Here is a 27,502-nt window from a genome sequence, read left to right on the forward strand (position 1 = left end):
TTGGTATAACTAGTGTCCGAGTCATAATAGGGTCCAGAACTGACTGAAGACGTGGAACAGAGTAATTTATGCACAAACTACTTGTACTACAACATTTGAATAATCAGTTCTTCCTCATTTCCCTCAATTGTTCATATTTGATTTATTAAAATTATTATATTGTGGTCGTTGTTAAAGGAAAAAAAGGAGGGTGACATTTCTGCTATGAGTATTATTTTTATAATGCCTTCCTGTCATTATCAGGAATTAGAAATGTAATAGCCTAGTCTAGAACCTTCATTATCCTAAACTGCTGGGACATTTCCCTATAGCGAATATACCTTTATGTTCTAGCCTACTCTTCACTTACTTGTCAGCATAGGTCGACCGTCGGCATTGATATACAGAGCCGACAAAAGACCATATTGGCATCATATTGAAGAAGCCAACTCCATCGATCAAGCCAGTGTGGCTGAAACTTTACCAACAAGACCAGCCTGGCCAGCTTGTCCAGCTTTACCAACTAAACCAGCAACCATCTTAAACTGGTCTATGGTGTTTTTTTCAGCAGGGAAGTATAGCATAGGCCTACATGTAAATACTCAAGTAAAGTGCGCTAGAAATTGTGTAAACGGTGTGCTATTTGGTACACTGCACCATTTCAAAGATATAAATAATATAAATATGCCAGTATTTCAGTAGAGCCTCCCCCTGCTGTTCACCACACAGGCCTTCGGTACCACACCTCTCCAGAGCTGGGGCCTGCGCAGCTGCCGCGAAACCGACCCTCCCCTCCGGGCCACCTCAGTCTCCTCCCACCGCGAGCGGGCGGACGCTGCTGGAGCTCCGCGACGAGTAGCAGCAGTCCCTGATCTGTCAGCGGTCTGCCCCATGGTACTACCCCGCCAGTAATCGAGGAGCGACCGCGCCCGAGTGTGTGGGACCGACGGGGAGCTGGACAACCATAACCAACAATAAAAAAAGGTGATGTTTCAGCATTTGTTTGTTAGTTCACGGAAGACATTGATGGTTAAACCGCTTCCTCTTGACTCCGAAGTGCTAACCCAGTGATGTTTAGGGTGATATCACACTTTAGGAACAGAAGACGTGGTAATACTTCTTTGGAAGCGAGACAGTAGTTCTGCCGAGAGAAGATGATTTGATGTGACAGGGATGTAATGGAGTCTGCACCGTGTTTATGTGCATCTTTCCACCCGAAAACAAAACACGAAATCCTAGCGAGTTTCCACGTGGGTGGATGTGTAAAAAAACCTGCGCGTTAAGACAGTTTAAAATGTGAAAATAAGTCATCTTTAATGCGGATAATAGCTCGTTTCTGCTGCCTTATGCAAGTAAACAAATTCCACTTTATGACATGTTAAACAGGCGACTCTTACGCAGCGCTCACATCCCTCCATGGGCTGTCCCACAGCAAGGATTAGCTGTCCAGCATCACTTTTATTTATCTGTATGTTCTCTACAAACACCTTTTAGGGACACTTATTTTTGTATTTGCATGATTACACAAGGCTGCAGGAAAGGCTCCGTGGATCAGATTGCAGAGATATGTGAAGCCTGCCTACCCCCCCTCACTGATCCTTAACACACTCAGGAAGAGGAATATGAAGGGAAGGCACCAGACAGTCATGCTGAAAAACATTCCTGCCATTTGGTTCTGGTCTATAAAGTGCTTTACCAATACTGTTCTGAACTTATTTCCAGAAAACAACAAAAGCTTTTTCTTACCATTAGGGGATTTTTTTCTATTTATTTCACAAAAAGTAGACCGCAATTTAATTTCAATAAGAAACGGATTTGTGTGAACCTGCATATTGGCTTCATTGCCAACTGCCAAGACCACTAGAGTAAATATCAAACTACTGCTCAACCTAACTCTGCACAAAGCCACAAACGCGCAAGTGGAAATAAATTAGAATAATAATAATTTCTTGATTTTTGTGATGGAATATACATTATTTTCTGTCTTTTAATACATATAGTGTGGTGCAAAGTCTGACTTCACACTACAAAAATGTCTACTCTAAAATCTGATTTTTTTTTTACGGGATTTTAAATGATTGTTTTTTTCTCCACACTTTACATTACCACTCGATTAACCAGCTGGAACTCCAACGTGCATCCTTCCTGTTACATGCTTCTCCACCCTTTAAGCTCCATTAGCCCAGAATACATAGGACAGGCTTCTCTCTGCACAATATTGGTAGACAATAATGTTTATTAATGTTTTTTTCATGGTTGTCTGTACGTCCATTCCATTGAATGTGATATCTCACAATAGCCTTGGGGAATAGCTTAACATTTGGAACAAACTAAATCATGAACTAATAATAATTAGAAAACATTCGCCATTCTTGGAAAAATGAATATGCGATTTAGGACAATTGTACATGTCTATTAGGATAGAACATATAAAGGCAAACAAACCCTAGTATTTCTAGTTTTTTTCTATTTTCACTTGAAACTGTTACAGGATGTTCATTCTCCACTAAAGTTCACTTTTCAAGTATTCAATCCACAAAGGAGTGCAGAAAAACAGACTAATACCACGTGGATATAAATAATCCATTTGTTTATTGACTTTCCGGAAATCCTGCTTTATAGCGTTATGGAGATATGAAATGAGCTATAACCCAGATGTTGGACGTATCGCTCAGCCATGTATGTATATAACAATAAGCCACACTTTGAAATACAAACTGCCAAAGATTGTCCATATATCGCACTTTTTTTTAAGGTAATTCAAGTATTTTCTTATAAGTTATTTGTGAACTTGCATTATGTTGCAATGTTTTGCTTTTTGCAACATGTGTTGATTCAACTAAATAGGTATCCAGACTGATAAGCACTTCAAGTTATTCTGATATGTTTATCTGTATTTTCTGATCATGTGATTTAGTGTTTTTGTTTAAATATAAGTAGTTTTCCTTTTGTTTGTCTCTTTGTGTCATGAGCTAAAGCATTTGTAAAATATTCTAAATACATATATGTGAAATATTTGATGAGACAGAGTGTACAGGACATTTCTGAGTACAGTAACATTAGCTATTAATCACATACTCAGCAACTTAACCTTAGGGGATGTTGCTCTGCTCAGTCGTCGGTACATCTGGAAATAATATGAAGAGTCTCCAGGGGGAATTCTACTGGAGCATTTGCACAGAGGGCCATTCATTCACAAGGGTTTTCATAAGTGCATGCTAGTCTCATGCTAGCCAGATGCCCTTTGCAGCCACTATTTAACCCTGCAGGCCTCTCTCTCCTTTGTTAACTAGATTTTAAACATCTAGGTGTGGATTTTTGCCGATAAAACTGGAGCACATCTACACTGAACAAGTGAGGCATGCTGCACGGGAGGTTAGAAGTCAAAGGGTTGTTTTAGAGTTCCTGAAGTGTGTGTGTGTGTGTGTGTGTGTGTGTGTGTGTGTGTGTGTGTGTGTGTGTGTGTGTGTGTGTGTGTGTGTGTGTGTGTGTGTGTGTGTGTGTGTGTGTGTGTGTGTGTGTGTGTGTGTGTGTGTGTGTGTGTGTGTGTGTGTGTGTGTGTGTGTGTGTGTGTGTGTGTGTGTGTGTGTGTGTGTGTGTGTGTGTGTGTGTGTGTGTGTGTGTGTGTGTGTGTGTGTGTGTGCATAATTGCAAGCCCACTTAGGCGAGATACTGAACCCCTAATTTGCTCCCGTAGGCTGTGCCATTGGTGTGTGTGTGTGTGTGAATGAGCATTTGATAAGTGGTTTGGCAAATCAGTGTGTGTATAGGGAATGTTGACATTGTTCACTTCAGTCTGCCTCTCTCCATTCACTCGTGTGTGTGTGTGTAGCCTTGAAGCTCCAAACAGTATTCCCCACATGTTCCAAACCCTGTGAAACTCTATTAAAGATGCTAAATGTGTTGTTATATTTCAGTTATTCTTTTTTCACTTTGGTACGTTTCCCGAATCATTTGCAATTCTTTCCGAAATGCTCCTTCTATAATTTGTTGCCAGACCTTGTCATTGCAGTACATAAAAGAAAAACTGTTTCAGAAGACCAAAAAGGAATGAAATATAACATCAGAAATGTTTACATCTGAGATCTGATTGTTTATTGGTTGATCTAACGATTTACATATTTATCCTATAAGAAACAGTGATGTTTTACCTGAGAGCAAATTATCAATTCCATCTAAGTGCACCTTGTTCCTACAGAGGCCAGTAATGACATTGTCATGTTTGCTTTGTGTGAGATTTTATTATCGTATTTGATTGTGTTAAATGGGTTTACGATATCTCCTTATATCGACCAAAGGGCCCTGAATGTAATGGAAATCATACCTCTGTAATATCAGCAAATATATCCAAGGAATCAATATAATATGGTATTGTAATGAAACTAGATTTACACCCCGTCCATAAAAGCTTCCCACCTCTTTAGCTTCTCTGCCCAGCCTGATGCATTGTTTGCTTTTGTCGTCCTAGTTTACCTCGTCGAAGGTAGCAGCAGTCACAGTGACATGGGCAGGAAAGGGAATCACACACCCTCCAGAGCTAACACAGGAGCCCCTCCTGAGCTGCCCAGCAGAAAATGACTCAGGGAAATGGAACCGGAGAAACAAGGGATGGCTGCCTCCACTCCCAGGCCTCCGGGGACCTGGAGCAGTCCAACGGCATCGAGAAAGTTCAAGAGATCAACGAGTGTGAATCCGAGGAGGGGGGGCAGGGAGGTGGAAGCGGGGGCTCCGTGGCTGTGCCGGGAACAGTCACAGCTCCAGACGGTGGCTGGGGATGGGTGGTGCTGGCTGCCACCATCGTAGTGCTGGCTCTGACCCTGGCCTTCCCCTCCTGCGTGGGAATCTTCTACACCGACCTGCAGAATGAGTTCCACGCCTCCAACAGCGAGACCTCCTGGGTGCCCTCCATCATGACGTCAGTGCTGCACGCAGGAGGTAAAGCAGGCAGACCATAACTGGGCTCTGTTTTATTATTTCCTCATCTGTCATTTATTCCTGTATACTGGCGGTTTAACAATTCCTCAAATGCATGGATTAACTCAGACCTCGATTCCTGAGCCATGGTTTCTACATCTGTATTTTTTTGTTGTTGGCATTTTTGGGCAAGGTTAAGGGGTGATTATTGTTTTATTAGATCAACTACAAGAAAAGACTCTTATCGTGGTGCCTTAAAGGCTTTCAGATCATTTATATTAAAGGGGCCAGAGGCGCGGGAAGGTATTTTGAGTGGAGGTGCTGGACTCCAGTGAACACTATTACGGGCACTATCGAGCACGCACAAAAGCACTCCCCACACGCAAATACACAGTACACCCGCGACTGTTACAATGAAGGCTCGATAATCAGCTCACGGCATATAGGCAGGGCCGGGGTAAAGTGCTATTTTTCTACGAGTGGGGAGTGGACCTCACCTCCTCTAGGGGGGTCCGGGGGGATGCTCCCCCGGGAAGATTTTTTTTAAATATTGAAGTTGAAAGCATCAATCTGGTGCACTTTGAGAGCAACATTAAGAGATCTATGGATACATCTCTCAACACAACTGTAAGCCGATGTTCTTTTTCTTTATGGATATTTTACAAATCACTCCCCTTTCAAACTGTATTCTTGTTTTACTGCCATATAGTATTTCATAACTGTTTTTCCTTTATCCTCTTATTTTTTTTATAACGATAATGATCATATGAAAGTGTGCTGCGGAAATAATCTTTTGAATAATTTGTGACCAAACCGTTTGAGACCCACTGAGATAACTTAGACTAAAGTTAACTATCTAAACACTCAGTCCTTTAGCTCACCTGAGCCTCTCAGTCTGAGAGGAACAAACGGCTCCGTATGTCCGTTAGTGCAGCTAGCTAACCTGATGTTAACAACACGGTCCCTGCTGCTGGCACCAGTCTCTCTCTCTCTCTCTCTCTCTCTCTCTCTCTCTCTCTCTCTCTCTCTCTCTCTCTCTCTCTCTCTCTCTCTCTCTCTCTCTCTCTCTCTCTCTCTCTCTCTCTCTCTCTCTCTCTCTCTCTCTCTCTCACACACACAATGTGCTATTTCCACACACACACACACACACACACACACACACACACACATGAGCTTGAATGACACAAGCACACTTTTATTTCCATGCAACTCTCTGATTGGTCTGGTGTCTTGCCTCTGTTGCATTCACTGAACACGGGAAATTACAGTACTGTCGTCCTCTCGAGTGTCATGATGAGGTTCACGTAAAGCACGGTTAATGTATTATATTATTGAGGTAGAATTGTCCGGGGCTACAGGAAAAACATTCGGGGCTGGCCAAAATATTATTTTACCAACAATGTGGAATTTAGTGGCTACATATTACACAGATTATGCCAGGCTTGGAATTTCGTCATTTTAGGGGCAAGGCCACATTTTTTCAGGGCGCAAAGGCCACATGCCAGAGCACAAAGGCCATTGAGGGAAACATTTTTTCATTTGGACATAGGTAGTCCAAATGTTTTGTGTGTGTGTGTGTGTGTGTGTGTGTGTGTGTGTGTGTGTGTGTGTGTGTGTGTGTGTGTGTGTGTGTGTGTGTGTGTGTGTGTGTGTGTGTGTGTGTGTGTGTGTGTGTGTGTGTGTGTGTGTGTGTGTGTGTGTGTGTGTGTGTGTGTGTGTTGTGTGTGTGTGTGTGTGTGTGTGTGTGTGTGTGTGTGTGTGTGTGTGTGTGTGTGTGTGTGTGTGTGTGTGTGTGTGTGTGTGTGTGTGTGTGTGTGTGTGTGTGTGTGTGTGTGTGTGTGTGTGTGTGTGTGTGTGTGTGTGTGTGTGTTCTGTCTTTAGGACGTAGTTGTGAGTGTGGACGGAGCAGCTAAAGGTTAGTTTAGCCTGATTGATCCATTCAGAAAACACGCATTTTAAAAGGTTTCTCGCTTGCCGTCTTATCTGCAGACTTGTCAAAGCATTAATTCATGTTTTTTACTAACCGGTATCAGTATTTAGTTACTTCGGCATCATTTTGAAAGGTGTATTACAATAAATCACGGTAAAATATGTTCATTTTGTCGCAGTTGATTTCCACCACAGTATCTACATGGAAATAAGCCCCGCCCCCTCTCCAGCGTGTTCTGTTTGAATGACAGGAGTAAACACAGCTGACAGCCACGATGAAACTCCAGCGGTTAGAGCAAGGGTACTCAAATACAAATCTTAAAGGTCCAAAATAAATGTTTCAATAAGTCAAAGGTCCGTTTATTACGGTCATTTAAACTTTTAAACAATTGCAACAAGATTCTTAACACGAGGTTGCAAAAACAAAAATAATCTGTATGCAGCAGTTTTCATTGTTATTGTGTCTGTGCTTGACCCATCAGAGTCGCAGTGTAAGAGCTGCACAGTTATGAATAAAGGCAGCTCTCTTTCATTCAGCATTCCCATTATTGCTTTATAAATGTCTTGCCCCCTTGTGTGTCCACTGAGGTTCGTCAGGCCCCACACATCTTCAACAAACTCCCCCTTTGCCTCATCATAAAAACTCACAAACACCAGCAACTGAGCATTGTCAGTGGTGTCAGTGGACTCATCCACAGCTAAGGAAATGCACTGTGCATTTTTTATTCCATCACAAAGCTGATTAATCAAATCACCAGCCAGTATTTATGTTCTTCTGGTTGCTGTGGAATCTGAGAGGGGGATTTGCTTGATTTTACCTGTTATTTCCTCTTTTTGTTTGCCTTCAACATGGTCTCCATCACTTCAGTCATGCATTCTTTTATACTTCAGTTATTATCCAGTGGAAAGTCCTCAACTACTGGCCTAGTTAAATCAAAGTGGTTATTTTTTTTGGCTGGGTAGTGTAGTTTTACACACCGTCTTATTTGACTTTCTCAGGACTTAAAACAGTTTTTTGGGGGCAGACCCCCTCAAAGAAAAAAATATATTTACACACGTAAGGTCATCATCTTAATAGTTTTGTATGCTCATCTGTGAGCAGAGCATCAAGTTGACATGTCTATTACAGCTGAATGCGGAGATTACCATCTTGTTCAGCAAAACGCCTCACAAACGTATTAAGATACGCACTAAACTTTAGTGCGTTTTGATTCAATGCTGAGTACAGCCAAACTGACGGTCTCTTCTCTAGACCGCAAATACTTCATTCCGTCAGTGCTTGGGTCCGAATGCTTCTCGTTTTGCGCCGTCCTGTTCAAATGAAATCGCCGCCAATCATATGTCCACGGTCCACGCTCGCGCCAGGACCGGGGGAGGGGTTACATGACGTGCATCTTGTGCTGCATTCACTTGCACTCGGACATTAGAGACTTTCTCTCATAAATGTCCGATGAGCCACAACTTTTCTTTCAAAACAAAGCTGCCAACTGGGGTGGCAGCTGGGGTGGCAAGGCCTATTTTTAGGGTGTCAGTTGCCACCCCGGTACGTGAAACTAGGCTACTAGCTACAGTACAGATGGAACTAGATGAGCTGTTAACTCTCGCTCTGATTTTTTTTTTTTTAAACTCTCGCTCTGACTCAGACAGGTTGAAAGAGACGAGACACACATTTTTCCCACCCACATTCCGCGAAGACCCGCTCTACTGTGCCTCTGATTCGCAGATTGTTTGGGAAAAAACGCTGACGGGATGCTGAATGTGATTGGACCAATGCGTTGACAGACACACTGGAACAGGACATGCAGAGCGCTGTTTGCAGTCTATGGACATAGCGGATCATTTTGACTCGTTGCGTTGTGGCGATGTCTCGCAGATAACACAGATAATACAGATAATACATATGAAAAGTATAATTTGCTCAGAGTCCAGAGACAGTTGTGGTTCGGTCCGGATCCGGAACGGAGTCCGGACTTTGAGGATGCCTGGGTTAGAGCGATGAGAATATTCGCATCACGTCCGTTCTGAACGCAGCATCATGCAGTTCAGAAAACACTGTTTTGTCGCTTTTAAAGCAACTTCGAGATTTTAACAGTATCAGGGCCATGGTGGCCGTAGGACGTACACTTATTTGTGGGGCATAACGGCCAGACCGAGGGGCTACGACGGCCATGGCCGTCATGGCCGCCGTGAAAATCCTACCCTGGATTATGCACAGCGGGAGCAGCAATAACCGTCAAATAATAATTCAGACAGGGGAGCTCCGCACCTCCTGCCTGCCGCTAGGGGGTGCTGCAGCGCCCTCAGCACCCCCCTTCCCGCGCCCATGAAAGGGGCCCTTTTTGGGCTTTCCATTCCCTTTAGTGTATAATATAGATTTTGTGTATGTAAATGGTCTGCAAAGGCTAAAATCCCAAAGTTCCCTCCAGAAAAGTTTCTCTCCCACACACTACAAATTAGCATAATAGGGCCCTTAAGAAGTAAGTCATCCTGAGGTAGATTAACTTTTTTAATTGAGTTCACATAAACTAACTTAATAAAGAGGAACCTTTTACACATCGCTGACGATTTACAATTAGTTTTAAACTTGCAAATTGAACATAAAGTATCCAGAGAAGCGGAAGAGTAATTAGATTGAATCTATTATTGGATGTATCCTCTCTGGATATGGCACAAACGCATGCAGACCGTGAGGACCTTTTACTCTTGAATGACACCAGTGAGGTGGAGACAGTTCAGGTGCAGAGATCCGCCTCGCAGTAAGAGCTGAACAGGCATCTGTCCCCGTGGCAACAGCTTGGGTAGGGGGAATGATACACACGTGTTTATTAAAGAATTTAACATTTAAGTTGCTCTTTAATGCCCCGCAGCCTCTGGGTAACTTTAGCTCCTACCTGCTGTTGTTGTCCAGGGAAGCAGTGAAACTCGAGAGAGAATTTGTGCGTGTTTTAAACTGCCTTGCTGGGTTCGTGTTGATTTTGAAAGGATTATTCCATGAGAAACTAAAGTTTGGTTATTACCCATAGCTCACGTGGACTTTAATATGCTCAACATCACGACTTCAGGGTTGGAAATAATAATATTCCAAACTTTAATGTGAAACTTAGTTACTTTTAAGAGAAAAAGAGATGTCAAAATGTTGAGGATTCATGTTCTGGAGCTTTTTAGAAGACTTTTAGGAACGGTATTCATATTATAAAATACAAACATCGAATTTGCATTATTTCCGATGACTCACTTTTATGTAGGTAGGCAAGCTGAACTGAGGCCTCTGCCACTAGCATTGAAAAGATACTGATAAAGAATATAAACATAGACTATTAAAAGCTTGTGTTGTATTGACACAAATGTTAAATAGTATTCTTTTGTCAGTGCACTAGTTCTCCGTGTGGTGCACACAGCGCTATCTCTATCTAAGGTCAATATAGAAGATCAAGCTTTTTATTTTTGGCAACATCTTGTTTTCGTCTGTGTGTGAAGCTGTGTAGATTAGGTGAAAAGCAGGATTGTGTGCTGCTGCAGACAGCACATCATGACTGTAAGAGATTTCCTTTAGATAGCAGTTGGGCCTGGAGAAGATCATTTCACATTTCATGTTGTTAGTCTGACACTCAAACTCAGTCCAGGAACTTTCTATTTTTAAAAACAGTTTTTTTTAAGTGTCAGTGGATATTTTGGTGGTAGGATAGATGCAAATAATGCAAGGTATTACCCAATTATTAAGTGCAAAATTCACAAAACATGTGTGAAAGTCATTTAAAACTTAAGCACTTTAAACCTATAAGCACATCTCTACTATACTTATCCAATCTAAACTAAAGATTACTGTTAATTTTGTGAAACTGATTTAGGTAGAGAAAATCAGTTTCACAGATCTGTTGATTGTACTGTATGCATGTTGAAGGACTTCTTTAGGCGAGGACATTCCTAGTTTGTAACGGCTGCAATTTATCAGATTGGTTTGATAACTGCCATCCTATTTCTGTCACATCTGCACCTGCATCAACTGTAAAAACTAGTTAAAATCATCATTCTTTAAAATTAGTGCCCTGTGTCCACACACATAAAGCAGTGAAGTGTAGTTTATCTGTAGGCGTTGCTCAGTAATTCGCTCCTGCACCCTTTTTTTGTCATACAAAGTGATGTCGCAATATCAGTACCGGTCTGTGCAATATTAATGCTATCGCACTACTCTAACCTGATCCCCACCATTTCTTAAAAGTCAACAGAAAGCATGTTTTTGACTCATTTTGGCACAAATCCGCAATGTGTCATAAACATGTGTTGATTTTGACCCCTGAATTCATCCATTCAACTTCTTTTAAAAGTATTTTCTTTATTAATAATGAAAATACTTATTGAAATATAGCTACAAATCGAACATTCATTGTACAATCTATTCTATTGCATCAAAGTTGGCTTAGTCTTTTGGAGATTACAAATCTGAATACCAAGGAATCATAGGGGGTCACTAAAGGCACACATTCAGTTTTTGTATTTTATTTTAAAGGCCATGTCTAGTGATTTTTATTATTATTTCTTACTGTCAACAAATCCCACAAATAATACTAAAACAAACAAGTTATGTGTGCATTCTAACGCCTGATATATCTTATTCATAATGTGTTTCACTAATGTCCAAATATGTCGGTCATTCGGCCCCAAATACTCACTTGAGTAGCAAAAGACGGATTATTGGTTTCTGAAAATGGTCCATAACAAATGCTCCATTTCCTCCTGTTTGGGTTACATTTGAAAAATAACTACAGTGCACAGCAGAAATGACTGAGCCTTTTTAAACAGAAGATTATCAATTTTGATCTGCTTGTAAGATGTTTGTCTTCAGTAGGAACCAGTGGCCTCAGGGCTGAGAGCCACTGTCTACAAAATAAAGTGAGGATCTATTGAGAGATGTTTTGATATTTGCATGGGATTTGTGGACTCATAGAACATATAGAATTACACCAGTCGTATCCTTTAAGCTGCTGCATTCAGAGCAAAGTAGAGGGACTTTTTTATTCAGGAGCTACAACAGGTGGGTGTGTGAAAATCGCACCTGCTTGAGTTTTCATGGTGTTTGGACACAGGAATGCTTTGATGTTAGACATTTTCCTGAGCTGACATAAATCTGACTGGAACATAAGAATTATCTTTTCAATGAGCTGCATAAAGTTTGAGCAGCTCTTATTCCGATATCCCATCAGTGATTGAACGTTACATTTAAGTTGAACTAAAAGTCGAGTGTACACACAATAAAATGAGCAGATACAGAGTATTGAAGGAATATTTTGGATGGTTGGAATTAGGGGCCTGTTGAGCTTATTAAGCATAGTAAGAGTAATACCTAGCTACAACAGATTGTGGTTGGCACACCCCCAGTTTGGACAAACAGAAAGGAATACCAGTCGAGAAGCTGTGAAATGTACTGCTGTGGACAGCAGCAAAACAATACATCATTTGATGTTTAAACTATATTTAGGATATTATGTCCACTTCACCTTGCCTTCAGATTGCCCCTTCCGATGAGGAACTAAAGCTGTTCTGTGCTTTCGTCAGATCTACCAGCCCCAATACATAAAAACTGTCACTCACAGAACACGGGAGATTCTTATAATGGGTTTCATTTGTAACGCACTTCATATTTGAAGTCAAATCCCGAAGTGCTACAAGCAGTGAGCATGGAACAATATAAAACAGCACACAACATGGTAGAATGAATAGTAAAAAAACAGTAATATAATACAATAAGTATATATAACACACTAATGGAAAGGAAAACCCCTAAAAAGCACAATAGGGCCCCTTTAAACAGATATTGACTTTCATAGATGGCTACAAGATGTTTTGCTGCTGTTCCCCCATCCACAGCATCAATCAATCAATCAATCAATCAATCAATCAATCAATCAATCAATCAATGTTTATTTATATAGCCCAATATCACAAATGTTACATTTGTCTCAGTGGACTTCACAGTTTGTACAGAATATCAGTATGACAATACGACACCCTCTGTCCTTAGACCCTCACATCGTACAAGGAAACACTTCCGGAGAAAACCCACAGTTTAAAGGGAAAAATGGGAGAAACCTCAGGGAGAGCAACAGAGGAGGGATCCCTCTCCCAGGACGGACAGACGTGCAATAGATGCCGTGTGCAAATTGAAAAGATAATAAATGTGCAACATAGGTAGTCCAAATGTTTGGAAATGCATGTGTGTATAATAGGAAGATGAATCCACGAGGATATCCATCCAGGACCTATGATCCAGGACCACAGCCACGACTCGCGATCTAGGGCTCGCGATCCAGGACACAGGACTCCGGATCCCGGCGTATATAGACACCAAAAAGAAAGACATTTGGGGAAGCTGGGTTAATCGGAACATGAGAGTACAGGTATAGACGGAGAGAAGGAAGAAGTAAGATGTCCCCTGACAAACTAAGCCTATATCAGCAAAACTAGGGGCTGAATCTAATCAGCCCTAACTATAAGCTTTATCAAAAAGGAAGGTCTTAAGCGCACTCTTAAAAACGGATAGGGTGTCTGCCGCCCGAACACAAACTGGAAGCTGATTCCACAAATGTGGAGCTTGATAAGAAAAGGCTCTGGCTCCCATTGTACTTTTAGAGACTCTAGGAACAACCAACAACCCTGCATTCTTGGAACGCAATGCCCTAGTAGGACAGTAGGGTATGATGAATTATTTAAGGTAAGATGGCGCCTGCCCATTAAGGGCTTTGTAGGCGAGAAGAAGAATTTTAAATTCTATCCTGTGTTCTATAGGGAGCCAGTGTAAGGCAGCCAGAACTGGAGTAATGTGGTACCTTTTCCTAACTCTGGTTAGTACACGAGCTGCAGCATTTTGAATCAGCTGAAGCGACTTGACTGACTTCTTGGTACACCCTGATAATTAGTTACAATAATCCAGCCTTGAAGTAACAAATGCATGGACTAGTTTCTCTGCATCGTTTTGAGGCAAGATATGCCTGATTTTTGCAATGTTACGTAGATGGAAGTAGGCGGTCCTTGAAATTGATTTTATGTGGGCGTTAAAGGATAAATCCTGATCAAATATAACACCAAGATTCCTTACAGTCTCACTGGAGGCCAAATTAATGCCATCCATAGTTAGTATATCTTTAGATAATTTGTTTCGTAGATTCTTCGGGCCAAGTACAATAACTTCAGTTTTGGTCGTGTTTAACATCAAACAGTTTAAGGTCATCCACGTTTTTAACTCCTTGAGGCAGTCTTGAATTTTATTTAGATGATTAATTTCATCAGGCTTGATTGATAAATATAGTTGAGTATTATCCGCATAACAATGAAAATTTACAGAATGATTCCTTATAATATTGCCTAACTGAAGCATATATAATGTGAACAAAATAGGTCCGAGCACTGAGCCCTGTGGCACTCCATGGCTAACTTTGGTTTGCGTGGAAGATTAATCGCTGACACGTACAAACTGAGAGCGTTCAGATAGGACCTAAACCAGCCTAAAGCAGTTCCCTGTATGCCAACTAAGTGCTCTAGTCTTTGCAATAGGATATCATGGTCGATAGTATCAAATGCAGCACTGAGATCGAGCAAAACAAGAATAGAGACAAGTCCCTTGTCTGAGGCTATTAGAATGTCATTTGTGACTTTAACCAGAGCTGTCTCTGTGCTATGATGTGTTCTAAAGCCAGACTGAAAATATTCAAATAAATCATTGTTTTTTAAGTAATCACTCAGCTGTTTTGCGACTGCTTTCTCAATAATTTTTGAGAGGAACGGAAGATTAGAAATAGGTCTATAGTTGGCTAAAACCTCTGAATAGAGGTTGTGCTTTTTAAGAAGCGGTTTTTTCCCTGCTACTTTGAATGATTGTGGAACATAGCCTGATAATAAAGACATGTTCATAATATTTAATAAAGAAGTGCTAATTAATGTAAAAACTTCCTTCAACAGCTTAGTTGGAATTGGGTCTAAGATACACGTTGATGGTTTAGAAGAGAGAATCATTGAATTGAATTGTTCAACGATTATGGCTGAAAAGCATTCTAGTTTACTATCTAGTGTAATATTAGAACTTACGTTTCCGGGAGCTGATGATAACACTATACTGGTCAAAGGCAAGAGGTCATTAATTTTGTTTCTAAGAGTAACAATTTTATCGTTAAAAAAGCACATAAAATCATTACTACTGAGTGCTATGGGAATAGAAGGCTCAATCGAGCTATGGCTCTCTGTCAGCCTGGCTACAGTGCTGAAAAGAAATCTTGCATTATTCTTATTCTCATCTATTAATGAAGAGTAGTAGGCTGCTCTCGCTTTACGCAGTGCTTTCTTATATTCATTGAGAATAATATGTCAAATTAAACGAGATTCTTCAAGTTTAGTGGAACGCCATATCCTTTCAAGTCGTCTCGACTTTTGCTTTATTTTGCGGGTTTCGGCATTATGCCATGGAGCTAATCTATGTAGTTTTATTTTCTTCTTTTTCAAAGGAGCAACAGAGTCTAATTGTATTCGCAGCGCATCTGTAGCACTATCAACAACATGATCAATTTGTGGTGGTGTACATTTTGTATAAGTTTCCTCCCTTACATGCAGACATGCTATTGAGTTAAGTATTGGTGGAATCTCTTCCTTAAATGTGGCTATAGCACTAACAGATAGGTTTCTGCTGCAGAAGCTTTTGACTAATGCTTTGTAGTCTCGTAATAGTACTAAAAAAGTTACTAAGAAATGGTCGGATAAAGCAGGATTATGCGGTTCGACTAATAGTTGCTCAATTTCAATACCATAAGTCAGACAGCAGGACATTGGTTAGCCTCATTTCCTTTTCTGCTGCCTGTTTTGGGAGTGCACACCTCTGTATAGTGTTGGTAAAACCCTGACTATGATTGCGTACGTCATACAACCCCAACTATCCCTTTTAATCGTGTTTTTTTCCCATCCTCTATATTTGATGCTACTTCCGCAGACCTTAGTCTTTAAAAACTGAGAGGCTCAGTTTGGTCCAGGTACTATCCCCATCAATACCTTGCAGCCCTGTTGCCTAACAACACAGGCGTGGGTTGAATTTACCACCCCTCGTTGTGACCTTTAACAGATATATCCTGCTGTGTTCAGCACTGAGAATTCAGGAAACCCAACGTGTAACTTCCTCTTTATACTCTCTCTAAATATGTATATATTTCTAATGTTGATATGTAAACATTTACTGTGCTCTTTCTTTGTGCTGGTATTTTGCAGTCATTTCCCTCTCCATCTATCTATGTATTTTCCCTGAAATGCATCCTATTATATTTTCACACAGTTATATAGGTCAGCAAGCTAACTGCTATACTTAAGCTATAGCCCATGTACTCACACAAAGTAAGTGTTCAGTCATGCTTTCAGTGCTTCCATTCAGCTGGTACAGATTACAGATAAACACAAGAAATGATAAACACAAGACCTGCTGACCTCTCCTTTGTGTAAGCCTGATTCTGCTCCGGTATGCATTAAACTAAGAGCATTACATTTGATCCACAGGTCCATTTTGTAGCGTGCTGGTGGAGAGACTTGGTTGCCGGGCGACAGTCATGTTGGGCGGCGTCCTGAGTGGGCTGGGAATGGCTGCCAGCTCCTTTACCCAGTCCATCGAACAGCTCTACGTCACAGCTGGGGTTATTACAGGTCAGCAAACCGTCCACTGATTTATAATCTTTTCAAATGTTCACTTCCTGCCCGCCAAATAATAGCATTTAGAGAATAGATAATATCTAGCAGTAACATATACAGCATTTTCCCTAGGAGTTGGTGGAGACCAAAGCTGGACAAAAAACGTGTCTTCAAATTATACTTATCTGTAAATGGGTATAAACAATTATAATGTTTTTAAGTTAAAGTATGTTAGAGTAAGTTAGGTGGCCTTACAAATAAATTAAAGAAATACTTGACCCGGAAATGATCATTCATATACTAATAAGAATAATCTCATCCACTGTTACCTTGAGACATGTTTTTCCTCGACATGTATCCACAATTAACAAAGCATAAAAAGACTCACTCAATTACATTTGATTTTTTTTAGCCCATTATTATAAATTACACATTTGGCTCAGGGAGTTTTTGAACAGTTCTCTGTCCTTAGACTCTGCAGGGTACAACGAAAACCCCAACAATTAATGGGGAAAAAGTTGAAAAAAACAGATGAGGATCCTTCTCCCCGAAGAGACAGACGTGCAATAGGTGTATACAGCGCCATGGGTGTAGAGATTAAAAGATAATACCTTGGCTGCTTTGGATTGAAGTAGAAAGTCCAATATTGACTTCTAAGATGTAGTGGAGTAAAAGTATAAATTAACATAACATGGAAATACAATAAAGACAATGTACTTGATAATTCCACCACTGGCTGCATCTATTTTCTACTGCACATTTTCTTTACATAATCTTGTAAATCAATAAACACAATGTCATACCTGATGTTGCTCCATTCTGAATGTCTTTCTCTCCTTTCAGGACTGGGTTTCTGCTTCAGCTTCCAGCCAGCGGTGACGATCCTCGGTCACTACTTTGTGCGTCGCCGTGCCTTCGCCAACGCCATGTCCTCCACGGGCACGGCGCTGGGACTTTGCACTCTACCTTTCCTGGGTAACTACCTCCACACAGAGCTGGGCTGGAGGGGCAGCTTCCTTGTTTTGGGGGCCGTGCTGCTAAACTGCTGCGTGTGTGGAGCCTTGATGAGGCCCCTGCAGCCCCCCAAGCATCGAGGCCAGCCGCTGATGAACCATGGTCCCCCTCCTCCTGAGGAGGAGAAAGTGACGAAGGAAGAAGGGTGGATGAGGAGGATATGGAACTACTTTGTGGCTGCTCTGAGAAAACACATGGCGTTTGATCAGCTCTGCCACAACTCGCGTTACTGCGTGTACGCCATCGGCATCACCTGGATGATGCTGGGGTTCGTGGTGCCTCTGATTTACCTGGTTCCCTACGCCACGGCTAACGACATGGAGCAAGGCCGCGCCGCGCTGCTGATCTCCATCATGGGTATGGTCAACATCGTGGTGCGGCCGCCCTTCGGCATCCTCTTCAGCATGCCCTGGTTCAAGGGGCGACACATTTACGTGTTTGCCTCGGCGGTGCTGGTCAACGGGCTCAGTAACACTATCTGCTGCATCGGGCCCAGCTTCTCCGTGCTGCTCGTCTTCGTGGTCTTCTACGGGCTGTCCATAAGTGTGGTGGGATCCCTGATGTTCACCGTCCTCATGGAGATCGTGGAGATGAAGCGCTTCCCCTCCGCTCTGGGCCTGCTCGCTGTCATGGAGAGCATCACGCTGCTCATCGGGCCTCCACTAGCAGGTAGAGTGGGGGATGGAGGGGAGAGATAAGGGACTGGGGGCACATTATAATCAGATGGTCTGGATAGGATTTGCCTCAGCTGGATTTAAAAGCCTCTGGCAGATTTTAGTCTTTGGTAGAAACAGTGTTGTTATTGAGAGAGCTGCTCTGAAGGAAGATGTATTGGTTGGGTTAGACGGCAGGGGTGAAACCCCCAACACCTGCTGTGTCCCAATTACATACTAGTAATGCACTGCAGTTAGAGTACAAGAAATAATGTACTTTCTGTTTTGAATTGGAAAATAATGCACACATCAATCAACAATGTTTTGATTCATCATAATAAACTGACCACCATCTGCAGTTTGAAAACCTATTTGCTTTGTGCATTGCACTATGGATTTAAGTGCACTTTTCTGCTGCTAGGAATATCTTAATCCAAACAATAACAGAAGAAGGAGTTGAGTTTGCTTTTGCATTATGGGAGTTGCTGTCTTCCTCATCACTGGCCTCATTACAGTCAGCTCTCCCTGTTAGAATTCATCCAACGAAGACAAATTGGTGAAAACACAAAAGACAGATTTCATGTTTAAAATGTGTTTTTACGACTCTTTTTGGCGTCCAGTTCAGTTGTATAGAAGTCTATGTTAAACACCGTTGTTCGCCCGATTGTTCTTAACGTTCGATCTCCTTTTTTTCCTGATTTGAAGATCAACACCTATGACGTAATTCAATTATCCAGTTAAAACATATGCAGCAATTGCAAAAAGAAGAGCAGCTGTCAAGTCTATGAAAAAAATGACAAAATCCTCACCTTGATTTATTACCTTAGTAAACACTGTTCCTGCTGAGCTTATGTTCCTGGATTTCAAATGTCAAAGCAGTCACACCTTAAATGACCTTAAGCAGCTGTTTAAATACTGTAATCTTGAACTTTTGATCAGGAAATGATGTAACGGTGCAGTGCCATGGTCAAATAAACGACATTGCCAGTTATGACGGAAGAAACAAATGGAAAAAAAGAAATGTCCAACGAGGTGTTCTGGAGCAGCATAGACAGGTCTTTTCTGTGTTAGAGTTTTACTCGCTACAGGGTGTACGTTGAGGGTTTGTGACTCTGCAGACCGTTTACATGCAGAAACACCTTCATAACACAAGGGGACGGGTGATAACTGGAAAAGCATATAAACTTACAAAGCACATGAAGTCAGATGACCTGCATGTGTGTCTGCATGTGTTTTACTGCCATGTTTGTGCTTTTGTTTGTTATGAGAATGGCAATACATGTAGCACTAGACAGCTCCGCCCCTCCTGCTCGGGGTTGTTGCTGTAAATAACATCGTCATACTCACAGTTAAATGATCCGGTATGAAACAAGTCTGTGCCTAATTCTGGAGGGGGGGGGTAGTATTCATGTTGTGGAGCAAAGCGGGGAAAGGGCAGAGGCCTCCTTGTCTCAGATGACAGGTATGCTCCATGTTAGTCTCAGTGCTCTAATAGCCAGGCCGTGATGTAACCTCAGATACGAGTCAACACACAATCACACACGCTGGGAATCTGACTGGGGTCGCTCTTCCATGTGGTCCCAGATCCCTAGTGGTGGTTACACAACTGAACAAAAAGGATTAGGTTACTAATAAAGAAAAATACTTTATTACAAAAGAGAAACATTTTATTTTGTGGGTCAACAAATTCTGCATAATTCCATAGATACTTTCCTGCAATATAATGTACTTTTTTGGTATTAATTATTGTGTAAAAAAAAAAAAAGAAAGGTTTGAGACTAATAAAAAGTATAATAATAATAATAAAAACTTTAATATTTAAAAAAATATATATAATAGTTTTTTAACGTGAAAATTAACATAAAAACAGGGAAAGTCTTAGACGTAAACAAAAAGCAAAATAAGATGGAAAATAAATCTTAAAATAAATAAAAATTAGAAACAAATATTGTGGAGAAGAGAATTCATATCATCGTATGGAAATTGTATTTAATGATGAAAAATAAAGCAAAACATATATAAAATAAAATATACTTGAATGGCTAAAAACTATAAAAGTTAAGTAAAATATATATTTTTCTAAGTGTTAATGTCATGCCTGTTGTTGGGGTATTATAGTTGCGCTGAGTTTAAAAGCCAAAGCTTTTTCCTGAAAGAGCTTCTCCATTTTCATGTATCCAAATATGTGTTAATCATTATTCACTCACAGTTGTAGACCTCATTTGCTTATATGTGTTGAAGAATACATTTGCCTGCAGACACAGTTAACATGTTTGCATACTCAGCTGACAGTGACTAACAGATTGTAAGTCAGTTACTACCTCTTCAACCTGTTTGATGTATTTATTTAAAAGGTGGAGCCCTGTTATGTTTATGGCGCGAGAGACCAGGAGGAAAAATGGTTATTTAAAAAATAAATAAATAAATAATATGATACAGTACTATTACGTCTGGGTCTCTGTGTTTCTATTACGTTCCCTACTGGGCTAGGGGAACCAAAGGGAAGCAACACAAACCAGAGTGGAATTGGTAAAAGTTATAAGTGGTTTTATTACAAATGGGTGAAACAAAATGGCAGGCAAGCAGCCTGAAACAAACAAAATGGCGCCGACTTAACTAATGAACAAACAAAGGAGGACTCCAAAAGGGAGTTTGACAGATCATACAGAGTAATAATTAAATAAACGGGAAAACAAAAACCTCACGTTAAACGTGGTACATGTAACTGAAAAGGCTGTGCAAAAAACCACAGCTGCTGCTGATCGACAGGTGCTAACCGTTAAGCTACCCTGGAATTTATTTACACGGTAATCTCTTATCACACACAGAAGCACTGGGTTTAACACGCTGCTAAACAGTACAACTTTAACACATAACACAAAAGCACTAAATGTCAACCAAACAAGTAACTGCACCAAGAGGCTAGAGCAGTGGTTGTCAAACTTTTTCTGTCATTCCCCACTTTGAACAGGTGGGCCTTTTCAAGCCCCACCTGTTCCTCATCGCTCCAATAAAATGGTAGGCCAAGCTTAAAATTGTCAAATGTATCGTTCTATAACAGGGGTCTCCAACTTTTTTTAGGATGAGGGTTACTTTCAAAAAATAAAACAAGTCGTGAGCTACTTTTACTCCTCTTTTTTGTTTTTTTGCAGTGTATATATTTAGCACAATTTAACATTATTATATGCTACCTTTAACCTTTGAGTGCTGTTTGGGTCTGTGGGACCCGTTTTCAGTGTTTACTAAAATAAAATGTATGCAATTTAATTATTTTAACCTGCTTTATTTGGGGGTGGACGTCACATCCCCGAGGGTCCGGGGGCATGCACCCCCAGGAAGATTTTTTTTAAATGTTGAAGTTGAATGCATCAATCTGGTGCACTTTGAGCTAGGGCTGCTCAATTAAATCGTATTTTAATCGCAATTACGATTTTGGCTTGCAACGATTATGAAAACAACATAATCGAAATAAAACGATTTTATTTATTTTTTAAATAGGTTTTTCAGTTGAATTATACTTAAAGTTCAGGGTAATCAACTGTTAAAAACATACAGTTGATGTTTTTCAAAGTAAATGGTTAATCGTTTTTAATAATCGTGATATCAATTATTGACCCAAATAATCGAGATTATGATTTTTGCCATAATCGAGCAGCCCTACTTTGAGCCCAACATGAATTTATGGATACAGCTCTCAACACTCAGATGAAAGGGAGCTGTATACTTTTCAATAATCCAAACATCTTTAGAATATCATCACAACAAATCATTTAAACTTGTTTATTCTTATCTTATGTTACCTAGTTAGCATTATTTCTTTTTATTTATGCATATTTGACTAATCACTCCCCTTTTAAACGTTTTACTGTCCTATAGTACACATTGGAATGATTTCTTACTTTATTTTGTACAACTTTATTAAATAGATAAAGGTGTGCTCTCTCTCTTGCTCTCTCGCTCCACATTGCTTTTCTTCCCGACTGCAACGCTGTTGTGTGTGTCTGTGAGAGCGTTTCACACGTGTGTATGAGAGATTTTTACCAGTGGCGAGACTGTCTCTGAGGGCCTAAGATATTCTACAAAATAATATTTAAAAACATTAAAACAAATTATATTTTTCTTTATATATTTTTTTTAAATATGTTTTTAGTAATATTTGTCAATAGTTTTACCAAAAATAACTTGATTAAATTGTATTTAAAATAACATTTCCAAAGAAATAAATCCTTTGAATCTGCCTATTCAGTTTCTGTTTGAATGTGAAGGGTTAAATGAAAGAAGCTCCTCTCTGCGAGTCTGTGAAGACAGGAGCTGATTGGACGTCCAGCTATGAATTCACAGAGGGCCAGCTATAGTAACTGAACGAGAGTAATGTCAAATGACAGTACAATTGACCAATCATATCTTCCCTCTAAATGGGTGGGCTTTATTATCGCGGACTTTATGACAAGTTCCGCCCACTGTGAAACGTTTCTTGTTTCCATAGCAACAACAACTGTCAACAGCGTAAACTTGCCTTCAAAATAAAAGCATGCCAAATTACACTTAAGACATACAACTGCAACGAAAGTAACAAACACAATGCAATATCCTTTTCAATTTAAAAGAACACAAATTGGGTTATCTACAGGTGTTGTTTTGTGTGGTAGAGGGTCACTTTTCATTGATACGTTTTGCACCCCGGGCGGCTCGTTGTTTTGATATTCCACCAGTGTAGAAATAATAAATAAATGTGAAAAAAAAAAATGTACATTTTTTTTTTAAGAATTTTTTTTTTTCGCGACCCACCTATCACATCTCTGCGCACACTTTGAGAAACGCTGGGCTAGAGGCATCTGTCCCACATCACAGAGCCTCCAGAGTGGTGATAGTCCGCGGCCTTTGTACTCCTCCCCAGCAGGTGTGCGCCGGCTGTGCTCTGCGATTGGATGACGTCAATCCAATCACCATCTTCAGAGGCGGACTAGAGGATGGGCAGCCAATGATGTTGGGGCAACCACACAGCTCATTTACATAATCACACACACAGCTGAAAACACTCACAGGCAGATTAATGAACAGACAACCAGCAACCGTAACTTAATTAAAGCTCGGCTCTGTGTGTGTGTGGAACGAGCCATTTTGTGTGCGTGTGCGCGAGAGAGAGAGCACACCGGTATCGGAGATCGTTGTTGTTAGCTTCTGGTGCTAGCGAGCTACGCTAACGGATATAAGGAGTTTTTTCAACAACAAGGTGGAGGAGAGCCCTCTCCTGTCAGACTGAGAGACTCAGTGAGCTAAAGGACTCTCTCAGTGTTATCTCAGTGGGTCTCAAACGTTTTGGTCACCATTAATGTAAACAATTATTTCCGCGGCACACGTTTATATGATCATTATAGTTATAAGAGAATAAATTCAGGTATGAAATACTATATGACATTAAAAAAAGAATAAAGTTTAAAAGGGAGTGATTTGTAAAATATCCATAAAGAAAAAGTAAATCTGTTTACAGTTCTGTTTCATATGGGTGTTGAGAGATGTATCCATAGATCTCTTCATTTTGCTCTCAAAGTGCACCATGATGATGCTTTTAACTTCAATATTTAAAAATCTTCCTGGGGGAGCATGCCCCCGGAACCCCTATGTGAGGTCCACACACCACCTATACAAATAGCACTTTACCCCTGCTTACACCTATATGCCGTGAGCTGATATCGAGCCTTCATTGTAACAGTTGCGGGTAAACTGTGTATATGCGTGGGGAGTGTTGCAGTAGAAAGTTCCACTATAGCGACCGGTACATTAATGGGAAACCCTAAATGTTTGAGCACCCTCTATGAAACGTCAAGCTACCCCACAGCACCCCCAAAATAAATCTCTGTGTTGGGGGGGGCCCGACTTTTTTTTCCTCCAAAGGGGGGGCCTGACAGAAAAAGTTTGAGAACCACTGATGTTGACAGTCACCCTGTGTGAGGCAAACCCACATTTGTGCAGCGTTGCGTTCACAATACTTACAAAAAGAAAAAATCGCCAGGCCATCGGGACACCTCCCGGTCCTCCCGATGGCCAGTCCGGGACTGCCAGCAGCCCTCTTGCTACAAACTTAAATATGAAAAGGTTCAACTACGCACACACACATCATCTAGGCTCGCGCAGCACGCTCACAGGCATAGATTGTAGGTGCAGGGCAGGCATATTGTTATTCAAGAGATGCGTTGTTCTTTTGGAAAACATGTTTTTCTTTTAGCTTATTTACCTCGTTAACGTAAATAATACTCATTATATTGACACATGCATTATTTCTGATTAAAATAATGGTTGTTGGTAATGTATTAGCGACCCCCACAGATGTATGATTTCACTGCGTCCATGGGAGCTGAGACCCCTCCTTATGGGAGCTCAACTCCCATTGGCTCTCACATAACTTGAACCCTGATTCTACCAAATAAAACTGTCTTAATTTGTTTGTGTATTTACCAAATGTTCTTTTAAGGGAATTATACAAAAATATAAGACCTTTTTTAAACAAATGTTACCCATAAAAGACAAAACATAATGGATGATGTTTCTTGTTGTTGTAGGAGTCCTGATCGACAGGACGGGCGAGTACTACCACGTATTCTTCGCCTGCAGTGCCGTGGTTGCCTCCTCCGGCGTGTTCCTCATCGTGGCGTTTAGCTGGCTGGACAAAAGGGACAGGAAGTTGTCGAAGCAGGGTCCCCCGTCCCCTCTGCCTGAAGCAGCCAGACCTGCTGTGGACCTGGCTCCGGACTGCCAGTACCGCAGTGTGCCCACAGAGGGAGACAAAGACAAGGCCTCGTGTGAGGGAGACACCTCCAGCGTCTGAACCCCCCCCCCCCCCCTCCTCTAACACACATCACAAACTCAATCAGCTTTGCAGATTGTTTCCGGATGTTTGCACTAGCCAGCTCGGTGCTCCAGATGTTGCACTGTTTAGGGGTAGTGGTGGTCCAGTGAGGTGGGCTGAAGATTGGAAGGTGTGAGTACAAATCCCGCCTGGAACACCACCACTAGTGTGCCCTTGAGTAAGGCACTTAGCCCTTACTCCAGGGAGAATGTCCCTGTAATTGTAAGTCGCTTTGGATAAGCGTCAGCTAAATGTAATGTAATGTTTACTTTCCCGCCATCTGGTGCGCCATAAAAGTCAAGACGAACCACAATGAATAATTAATGTTAAACAACCTTTATACCTAAATGAACAGATGTGCACTTAACAACTATAGTGATTGTACTATTTATTGCAAATATGCTGCTGATCCTATCAATGTGATCACACAATCTATCTTACATGAGGAATCTCACTTTATCAAGCCAAGTTACATACATGATCCTTTGTTGAATAAATCACTGAATGTTTGCTGGAGTGTTTTAATGATGATAGTATATGATTATCAATAGGTCTGATTAGCTGCTGTTAAATGATACAGTATAACACACAAACTAAGTAGAAATATAAATGGGTGAAATCAAAGTGATGGCAAACATAGTGGAGTGAAGTCGCTCCCTGAGTGCTTCAATAAGAGTTAAAGAAAAATATGGTGTGATTATTCTATATTTGTCCTAGCTACCTAGTGTAAAAATAATTTCTGGTTATTTCATTAAATGCACATTTCTTTAAGGATTTGGGCCTTGAATGTGCAATAAGAACTCATATAATTCAGATTGTACTACTCCTCCACTCAGTGCCTCAACATAATGACCACCTAAAGGCCCTCATCTGCTATCAGGATAAATATTTATGTTGAACAATATTTTATCCCAGAAAAATATTGCAATGAACTTTTATTTATTCAATTTCAAGACCACTTTATGCAGATGATAATATAACGGAACAATAAGGCAAGCTCACCATTTAAAAGAGCTATTAACGCCAATTCTTAAGAATATTCTGAAATTGGAATAGGATGTAAAAGAAAAATATTTTTCTAAATAAATAAAAGATCATAAAAATAAAAATGAATGTACTGTTAATAAGAAATATGCAGCATCAGCTTAATGCCCAAATCTTGTTATAATAGGAAAAAACCTTTATTCTTTCATATGTTAAAATGTTAGCACCATTTATTGTAAGCAAATGCATGTAAAACAATATATCGAGGTCATGTCCATATATTGTACAAAAAAGATATATATTCAGGTTCACATTATGTATGATTAGTTGATAACCTTATAAGTGACACTCCAATACCAGACTGGCACGGTACCAGTTGAGCGCTTTGTTTCAATTTAAAAGATAAAGCAGCACATAACTTTTGTGCAAACAGGTCACGAATATATCAATTAGTTTTTTATGGCCTCAGTAATCGGCTACACACCAAATATTACTCAGAAAGGCCGAAATAATGCTTTGTTGGGACGACTTTTAGTGGTGGATTATTCCACATTTCTTCCTTTAGTTAGAAATGTGGCAGCAGTTCAGTGTATGTGGGATTGAGAAGAATATAGAATATCATCCTATGTATCCTAGCAATAGCTTGAGACGTGTAGGCCTTTATCAGTCAGGAAGAAGAAATAGGTTAATAAGTGTTTTGACATGTTAAATATATTTTCTTCAGTGTTTTGACATCTTAAGTAGGAATGTGTTTATCTTATGTATTGTGGAGGCATTAAACACTGCATGCTGAGCATAACACACATATTTATGGTCTGCTTTAGATCATTACATCTCTTACATTTTCTTGAGAGGAATGTTTTGTATGGCACTAAGGAGTTTTATCACACTGTAACTGAGTTTACCTTAAATCCTAATCAGAGATTGTATGACAGACTTATCTTTTAATAAACGAACCAGTGAAACTGTTTTGTGTCAGGTGTGAGCTGAAGTGCAGTAAACAAAAAGAGACGTTTCTCTGCAATGACAGGATTTATGTTAATTTGTCAAGGCTAGTATTGCTTTGGGCGAAAATATACCTTTTATTATAAATTCTTTATTTATACATTTTGAACGGGGGTAGGGGAGAATAAATGTTTGAATATTAACGTTTTTCTCTGTTGTGTGTTTTATTCGGTGAAAATCCAAACATGTATTATGTGCATAAATACAATCATCAAAAAACAAATCACCCCTTTCAGGTCAGTGCTTTCATCCTCAATATGTTAAAATGTCTTCGGGCACTAAATCCACTTTGAGTGCTAAATACATTTACCAGCTGCAAAATCAATGTAATGTGAATGTGATAGACAACAATAATTATAAACCAATAATAACAACTATCCTGAAATGTATTTCTGGATAAAGGAATATATAAGTTATATCACTTAAGTAAACTTATAAATACCACAGTGTAGAATAACTGTTAAAAAGAAGAGTCATGCATGTGGCGTCAAACCAGACCGGTTACATAAGCTACTTAAATTAA

At 40.3% G+C, this 27,502-nt stretch overlaps 1 protein-coding gene across 2 annotated transcripts; it reads left to right on the forward strand.

Annotated features, from left to right (window-relative positions):
* The first annotated feature begins 803 nt into the window (after nt 1-803).
* Nucleotides 804-26,942, forward strand: slc16a5a (solute carrier family 16 member 5a). 2 transcript variants are annotated; one of them, XM_034107289.2, is made up of 5 exons: nt 804-963; nt 4,448-4,914; nt 16,348-16,491; nt 17,320-18,159; nt 24,704-26,942. In XM_034107289.2, exons 2-5 carry the CDS (start codon nt 4,554-4,556, stop codon nt 24,967-24,969), a joined length of 1,611 nt encoding a protein of 536 aa, XP_033963180.1. In that variant the 5' UTR covers nt 804-963; nt 4,448-4,553; the 3' UTR covers nt 24,970-26,942. The 2 variants fall into 2 exon arrangements, with proteins under 2 accessions (XP_033963180.1, XP_033963181.1); XM_034107290.1 differs by lacking the exon at nt 804-963 and adding an exon at nt 970-3,333.
* Nucleotides 26,943-27,502: the final 560 nt, after the last annotated feature.

Source organism: Pseudochaenichthys georgianus, chromosome 19, assembly GCF_902827115.2.
Source record: "Pseudochaenichthys georgianus chromosome 19, fPseGeo1.2, whole genome shotgun sequence".
Classification (NCBI taxonomy): Eukaryota; Metazoa; Chordata; class Actinopteri; order Perciformes; family Channichthyidae; genus Pseudochaenichthys; species Pseudochaenichthys georgianus.